Here is a 7,270-nt window from a genome sequence, read left to right as displayed (position 1 = left end):
CGGAAGCCAGGGGCGGTGTTAATGCACTGGACCTTCGGGAAGCAGGGGTTTGCATTGCACTGTAAACAAGAAAGAGGGTGTGCAGAACAGTGAGGCAGGCTTGCTGGAGGCCAGCTGTGAAAGCAGCTCTCAAAGCAAGCCTTGCTGGGTGAGATCCAGCTATTGTACTTTTATTCTTAAAGAATGAAAAAAAAAATGCATAGAAGTTCCTGGCTTTCCTTGCAAGTGGAAAATACAGCTTCCCCATCTCAGTTCTCCCAAGTCCCAGTATGTGCAGACAAGTAAAACAAATCAACTTTCGGGACTAATTCTTCCTAGGTGACATCAACTGCCCAGGCAAAGAGCTGCCTTCACTTCACACTTTCTTTCCTGGCCGTCTCTGAATCCAGAAAACTGGATAATTTCTTACTCTGGTTTTGAAAGACAAGAACAATTGTTAGTTTACTACTCTAGGAGGTAACTGTTTTTCCAAAGTTGCTGTTAATGCTTGTTTTATTTTCGCTAAGACTTTATTATTTTCACGGAATTCCTGCGCTCTGCACTGGCAGATGCGTTACATTAATACAGCGGTTCCCACTTTCAAAATCTCTCATTGACCCTTTTAACTTCAGCAGGTTTTTAAACTGAACACTTTAGAGGTGATAGAGCTTTGCAAGGCACTTCCAGCTGCCTGGAGGGCTGACCAGCAAGCACAGGACTATGGTTTGGGAACACAGAACTAAGGACATGCAAAATTAATGCAAGCACAGGACTATGGTTTGGGAACACAGGACACGCAAAATTAATCGTTGAGTAAAGCTTTGCATACACACAGAGAGTAAACTTGGTGGAATGCCACACTTGCTAAAAAAAAAGCCCAGTATCTGCCTAGCAAGGTTTGATTTAAAGGCAGAAGTAAAGCAATATGAGTAGTGTGGTAAGATTTATTATATAAAGGAGTATTCAGGAAGCGTTTGATTCCATTCCACACATAATAAATCTTATCTCTAACAACTCATCAGCCATTAGCTCAAAAGACTTTAAGACCAAAAGGGACTGTTCTGGTCTTCCAAGCTCATCTTCCTGTGTGGTAGAAAGGAAAAGATTTATTTTGTTTGAGCCTATGTATCTTTTAGAAACAAACGCCTAGCTCGACGGGACATAAAACCAACATGGAACAGAGCTGAAGGGAGGGGGAGATACTGATGTGTTCCAGTGAAATGATATTTCTGTTGAACTTCAGCTCCTAGGGGATTTGCAAGACTTCTCTTTACAACCACAAGACAAACCTGCAACGCTCCCAAGAAAAGTGAGCTGGTTTTGTAACTTCCAGCCTGTGCTACTTGGTTTTTACCTCATTGATGTCCGTGCAGTGGGATCCATTGCCTGAGTACCCTGGGGGACAGGGTCCGCAGCGGAAGCCCGTGCCGGTCTCAGTGCAGGCCACTCCCGGGAAGCAGGAGTTCGGGAGGCATCTGTTAAACTGTGTCACGGTGATGACAGGGCCTGTCGCCTCCGTGTGCATGCCTAGATGACAAAAGGAACATTAGGCACAGAGCTGTCACTGCCAGATCATCAGGTGGTCCCATCATCTCAGAAGATACCAGTGTGCTGCACACACAGGACATTTCCTTGCATCCTTTCTGAGGGCTGAGCAGTTGTAACTCTATTTTGTAAATGGAGGAGAATGAAGCCAGAAGCAGCAGCTTGTCAGATTTCTGAGTCAGGGCAGAGAAAAAAATAAATAAGAAACTCCAGAAACAAAACAAACCAAAACCCAGCACTATACCACCACCAGCAAAATCTTCACTAAAAACGAGGCCTCCTCTCTCCATGTTTCTGAGAAATGAGAGAAGCACACAGCGGCTGTGAGTCACGTTGTTCACTGCATGACTAAAGGAGGCTCAAATTCTACAGTAAGGCATACAGGAGAAGAACTCATATAAAGGAGAATAGCAAGTGGGGAAGGCAGAAATCAAGTAACACAGAGAAAGTTCAGGACAGTTTTATGAGCAAATTATTAAAACAATTGCTGTGGATGAATGCATTTCTGTCCTGCAGGTCCCAGAAGCTTTGGCTAATCTCTTTTCCAGCAGAAGTACGATCTCTCCAAATGCAGAAATGGTTATTGCTCCACCCTTTGAGTGCACTGGCAAATAACAGAGCATCTCCAAGAACCACGCTTTCTGAAAGCCAGATATACTGGAAGTACGCTCCAGTCTAGAAAAGAAAACATTTACAGGGGAGCAGAGGGCAAGATTTACATGGGAAAATTTATGACCCTATTTCCTGAATCCTCTGTAAACAACCTCTTTGCTTGGATGGTGGCAGCACTAGGATGGAAGGAATAGCAGAGCAGTGCCTCTTGGGGGTGATGTTCTCTTCCTCTTGCAGCTCGGGAGTCGCCAACTATATCCCACAGGATACCCAGTGCTCATTCCCAGGCAGTTTGAACATCGGCCATGGGCTGGGTTTTTAGGAGACGTGGTTGGGCAGCTTTCTGCACCTGAATGCAGCTACTCTGAGAAGCAGAGCATGGTATGTCACAAAACCACTAACAAGGGTTATTTCAGTGGAAGTAAGCAAATGCTGGGGTTTTGCTGGAAGGAAAGATGAGCTTTCTAAGGCTACTTCTGCACCCCATGCTCAGGAAAGGGGTAACAGCTTCAGCTGCCATTGAACCCTGAGAACAGCTGGTCCATGTGTGCAAATGGCCTGAGGGAAAAAAGCAGCACTAATATTATTACTCTGTGACACTCGGATTAATTGTGGAACAAGCTCTTTCCTCTGGGGAGATGGTCACAGGTGGTGTTTTATTACTTGTTTGGACACAAAGGTGTGGAGGACTTTGAGGAGGCAGTTGAACATAGGACTCAGTAACTCACCACAGGCATCACACTCCATGACTGTGTTCTTCAGGAATGTTATCTCCTTAATCTAGAAGAAAACAAGAACCACCACTTAACCAAAGGCTGAGTTTTGCTCCCGTGCAAACTAATAGCCCCACTGCCGGAAAAAAGGGTTTCTCTCTGAGACTGCACAGCTACTGACAAACAAATTAACTCTTACTCTAAAGTCTCTGTTGCAGACTTTCTGGAAGCGGAAGGTGTCTTGCAGTCACTCTCTGCTGTAGTGTTTCTACAGGCTAACTTGATAAAACTAACACAGATGCAGGAAACACTTCAATACACAGAAATAAGTGTCATAAAGAGGAATCTACTTTATTTGGGTCTTCTACTCTAGAAGATGCTGAACGCAGTCCTAGAGAGGTCTGCTTTATCTGCGGTCCAGGCACTGCACAGGTGAAGTCAGGCCGAGGCTCCTCTGGGAGCCATTTTTGCAGTGATATGAATTATCTCTGACATTGCTTATGCCATTCTTTGGCACTAATGCCCTTGCCCTGAGGATGTTTAGAATCTATTCACAAAAGCTCCTCCCTCCAGACTTCCTCTTATCTCCTCTAAGCTCCTATTGCTTCAAGCTTGCTTCAGAACATCTCCCATTAGAAGTGGGTGACAGAGAGCAGAGAGAATTCAGAGCACTGCTAGTGTCAGTGGTTCCTTTGTGCCAAGAATCCTTCAGCCTTTGGCTCAGGAGAGTAAATCTGGCCCTTTATTGTTATGCCTTTTGCCATCCTTACTGCCAACATCCCAAATTGCTGAATCAAGGAAAAGTTAAGTTTTAAAAAATCTTTGCACAGATTAAGAAATTATGAACTGACACCTTGGCTCTCCAGTGGTGTATACAAGTTTGTTTTCTGGGGAAGAGTTTTCTTGAAAGCGCTGTTGAGAAAAAGGCCACAGATGAAAAAAAAAAAATGTAGGTGGCAAGAGCGAGAGAGAGAACAAATAGAAAACCTGTATGGAGAAGCAGTGCTAAGCTGGAAGGGAACACTGGAAATCATTGCTTGAGGCTGCCAGGAACCATGTCTGACCTGATTCCTAGTAAACACTGGGTATTTATGCAGCAGCCTGAAATGTGAGAGTAACTCAATGCAACAGATGTTTTTGCAGATTAGAGGCCGCCCAGTTTGCCCTGGCACAGAGGCCTGTCTGCCATTCCAATTATCTGGCAGGCAGAGGCTGCTGCCCTCTGCTCCCCGTGTGGATAAAGGGAGAATGGAACCTTTCTCTCTACTTAAAAGAGAGTTGACCAGACAAACCACCATCTCCTCGTTAAAACGGGAAAAGATCTAAGCACCCAAGAAGTTCCAAATTCCCTAAGAAACAGCTGGAGCCAGAAAGGTTTAGGATTAAAACAACAAGAGGAAAGAGTGAATGCTGAACTTGTTTAGACTCCATACGACTTCCCTTTCCAGGACCCTAATAGATGGCTGAAAGGTCTCTTCCATCTTCCAAGTTTGGACTCTCTACTGATTTCACAAGCCCACAAAACCAAGGAAAAAGTGACTTGTTTTTCCAGTTAAATATATACCCACTGTGTGTGCATGTCTTTTTTTTTAAGAGTTCATTCTCCATGGATGCTGTTTTTCAGCAGACATGGTTCTAAGCAGCAGAATTTGGAAATCAGATTAATCCATTTTGTTTCAGAATTATAGATCTGATTGTGAGACCACCTCTTGGTTCTGGTTTGCAGCGCAATACTTGTATTGCTCATTTCACTTAAAGCAAGAAGCAGCCCCCCCAGTTCCAGAACTCAGTACACACAGCAGAGGATTCAGAGATCTCTCTTGTCCAGAACATAAGGAATCAGGTCCCTTTGTCTCCTACCTGCTGTTTCAACAAGTCTCGAACCTCCATTAGCACACGGTTAGTTTCTCTCATCTCTTCCAGCATTTCTGGCCCAACTTCACCTCCTAAAAAAACCAAAGGGGTTGGGAAAAACACAGCAGAGCCATTATCAGTACAAACCAACCGGTATTATTAACTTCAGCTTAATATTAAAGACACAGACTCCTCCACACCAGTCTCTGCCAGTTCCTAACTAGAAGCCTGCTGGAATTAACAGACTTGCACGCAGGGTAGAATTTGCCCTGCGCAGGGCAGACAGCGATGCTCAGCCGTGCCTGTCAGGTAGGTGACAGTTACCCCTCAGCACACAAACTGGCGTGGCAGTCTGGCCGTTGCGGTAGCTGTTAATCTGGCACGGTCTCTGCAGTTCACACGTAGGAAGGCTTTGCTGCCAAAAGCAGCAAATTAATAATTCAGCGCTGTGGAAGCTGCTATGAAGGGCACCACTAAAGCAAGGCTCTTTGCTGAGTCTATCCCAAATGTGCTGCCAAGCACTGAACGTGGAAAACCAGCACATCGGGCGTTGCCTCATGGTACAGACTTTTTTCTTGCGGTAGACGGGTTCTTTTTGGGTAGCGGCAGTTTCAAATTGCCATGTAGTGGCTTTGGGACACGAAGGATCCATCTGCTCATCCACGCAACATTGCAAAATCCTGTTCAAACGATGCTGAACAGAGGATATAAATCATCTCACAAGGTCATCTAGGGCTGATTAACATGATTTTTCCCTCCCATCTGCTAGATTCTAGACTTGCCTAGTCCTTTGAGACATGCTAAAAATCTAGTCTATACTCCAGCTTTGCTCAAGAAGAATGAATGGAAGTGGCTCATTGTTTCTAGAATTATGTAAGTTTTAAGCAAACTTGGACCATTTAAAAACAATTGGACACAAAGTTCAAATCTGGTATTCTCCTGTCTGCCAGGAGAAAGCACGACCTCATTTCTCTGTTTTTTTCTAGATTAATCGATCCTCTAACAGGGGTCACACCTTGCCTACAGTGTAAGCAAGCCTTTATGAAGAGAGAAAAGCAGTTATCTTCTACAAACAGCACTGTGTGTTCAGGGGAGAATCAGCTGGAGCTAGGGGTCTGCCTCTTTGAGCAGGAAGAATTTGCCAGAGCCAAAGGCAAGATGTGAGCCTGTGCTACTGACTTGGTACAACAGCTTTGGCATTCTCATGTGACAGATGAGCCGAGAACTTTATAAATATTTGTAACCTCTCCAATACATTTTGGTTTGGGAACTAAATTGGAAGTACCACAAATGTGTAATTCTAAGACAGAAAGACTGAATTACAGTGACGTTTCTTGTTTTGTAATTTCTAACTTCAAACAGAGGTTTTGCATAAGCTCTGCATGAAGGCTTCAGGCAGCTTCCGTTACTCCTGGGAAGAATTTTCCATCCCTAACAGCAAGATGTAATTTAAAATAAAAGTTTGGGGTTTTTTTAATATTGAAATTCACAATAATGATTCAACCACGCAGGAACGATTCCCAAATGAAATCTATGCACTTGCAGACATTTCCATTACTGTGCATCCTTCTCCGTGGACTCATTCTGTCTCCACAAGCAGACACCAGAATCTATGGTACAAAGTCTGAGTCTGCCGGATCTCACGGATCCTCTTGGAGGTGAGCATTCCCCGAACAGGCTGTTCAGAGAAGTGGAACTTTTGTAATGAACTTAGCATGGCTCCGTTCCTAGAAGTCAGGGCTTCCCTGAGCTCTTTGTGCACAAACAAAGAGAATATCCAAGGTTCCAGCTATAGGACATTCTGTACGATCTGGATTTTTAACTTAAATCCCATGCAAAATGCAGATTAATGTAGAGTGTCTCTTGCAGGTCATAACAAAACATAAAAAAAATTTCCAGTTGCCGTAGGAGAGGAACTGGGGAAAAATCAAAGTCTGAACATTTACACAGTTAAGCTTCAAGTTTCATATGAAACTCCAAAATCACTAAATATTGCTTTCAGGCTTCAGCAGATGCACTTGAAACATTACCTTCTTCCTCATTCCCTTCTGCAAACTAGAATTTTCATAGGAATCTAGAAAGCATACGAGTCCAGAAAATATAGAGAAAATTAAAATGACTTACCTATTCTTCTCTGCTGACATGATGAAAAAGGACAAGAGAGACAGAGGAGAAAAGCAAACGCTAGAGCTGAAATCATCTTCGAATCTCCAGGCAGTGTGGATGGATGGGCTTCTCTCGCAACGGATTTTTAACCTGCAGGTTTGCCTCTGCTCCCCATTAGTGTCTGTGGTTTGCTATTTATGAAGTTGCATTCCTTCCTCTGAAGTTCTTATTCTCTGATGCTGGACGAGGGGTGGACGTCATTTCTGGCTGCTAGTCCGCAGAGAATGTTACAAAAGTAAACAATATGAGAAACTCATCAGGAGAGTAGTTTAATTTTTTTTTTTTAGACCAGCTTGCACCAAAATAGGTCAGAAAATTCCAGAATTAAATGGATTCTTTTTGAATTGGCATTTTTATTTCTTCTTCATGGACACAGGATAGACGGATGATTCATAGCCCTA

General features: G+C 43.7%; 1 protein-coding gene across 1 annotated transcript in view; it reads right to left on the bottom strand.

Annotated features, from left to right (window-relative positions):
* Window positions 1-6,903, bottom strand: part of COMP (cartilage oligomeric matrix protein) — a 13,898-nt gene extending 6,995 nt beyond the window's left edge. The window contains exons 1-5 of the mRNA XM_010086932.1: window positions 6,828-6,903; window positions 4,710-4,795; window positions 2,865-2,916; window positions 1,334-1,506; window positions 1-59 (exon numbers count right to left, since the gene is read on the bottom strand). The exon at window positions 1-59 is cut by the window's left edge and continues 8 nt beyond it. Of these exons, the coding sequence (XP_010085234.1) occupies window positions 1-59; window positions 1,334-1,506; window positions 2,865-2,916; window positions 4,710-4,795; window positions 6,828-6,903 (446 nt within the window). The remainder of the gene's footprint in view (window positions 60-1,333; window positions 1,507-2,864; window positions 2,917-4,709; window positions 4,796-6,827) is intronic.
* Window positions 6,904-7,270: the final 367 nt, after the last annotated feature.

The sequence above is a fragment of the Pterocles gutturalis genome, unplaced genomic scaffold (assembly GCF_000699245.1).
Source record: "Pterocles gutturalis isolate BGI_N339 unplaced genomic scaffold, ASM69924v1 scaffold31371, whole genome shotgun sequence".
Lineage (NCBI taxonomy): Eukaryota > Metazoa > Chordata > Aves > Pterocliformes > Pteroclidae > Pterocles > Pterocles gutturalis.
The sequence above is the reverse complement of the archived record's forward strand: the minus strand, read 5'-3'. Positions and strand labels throughout refer to the sequence as shown.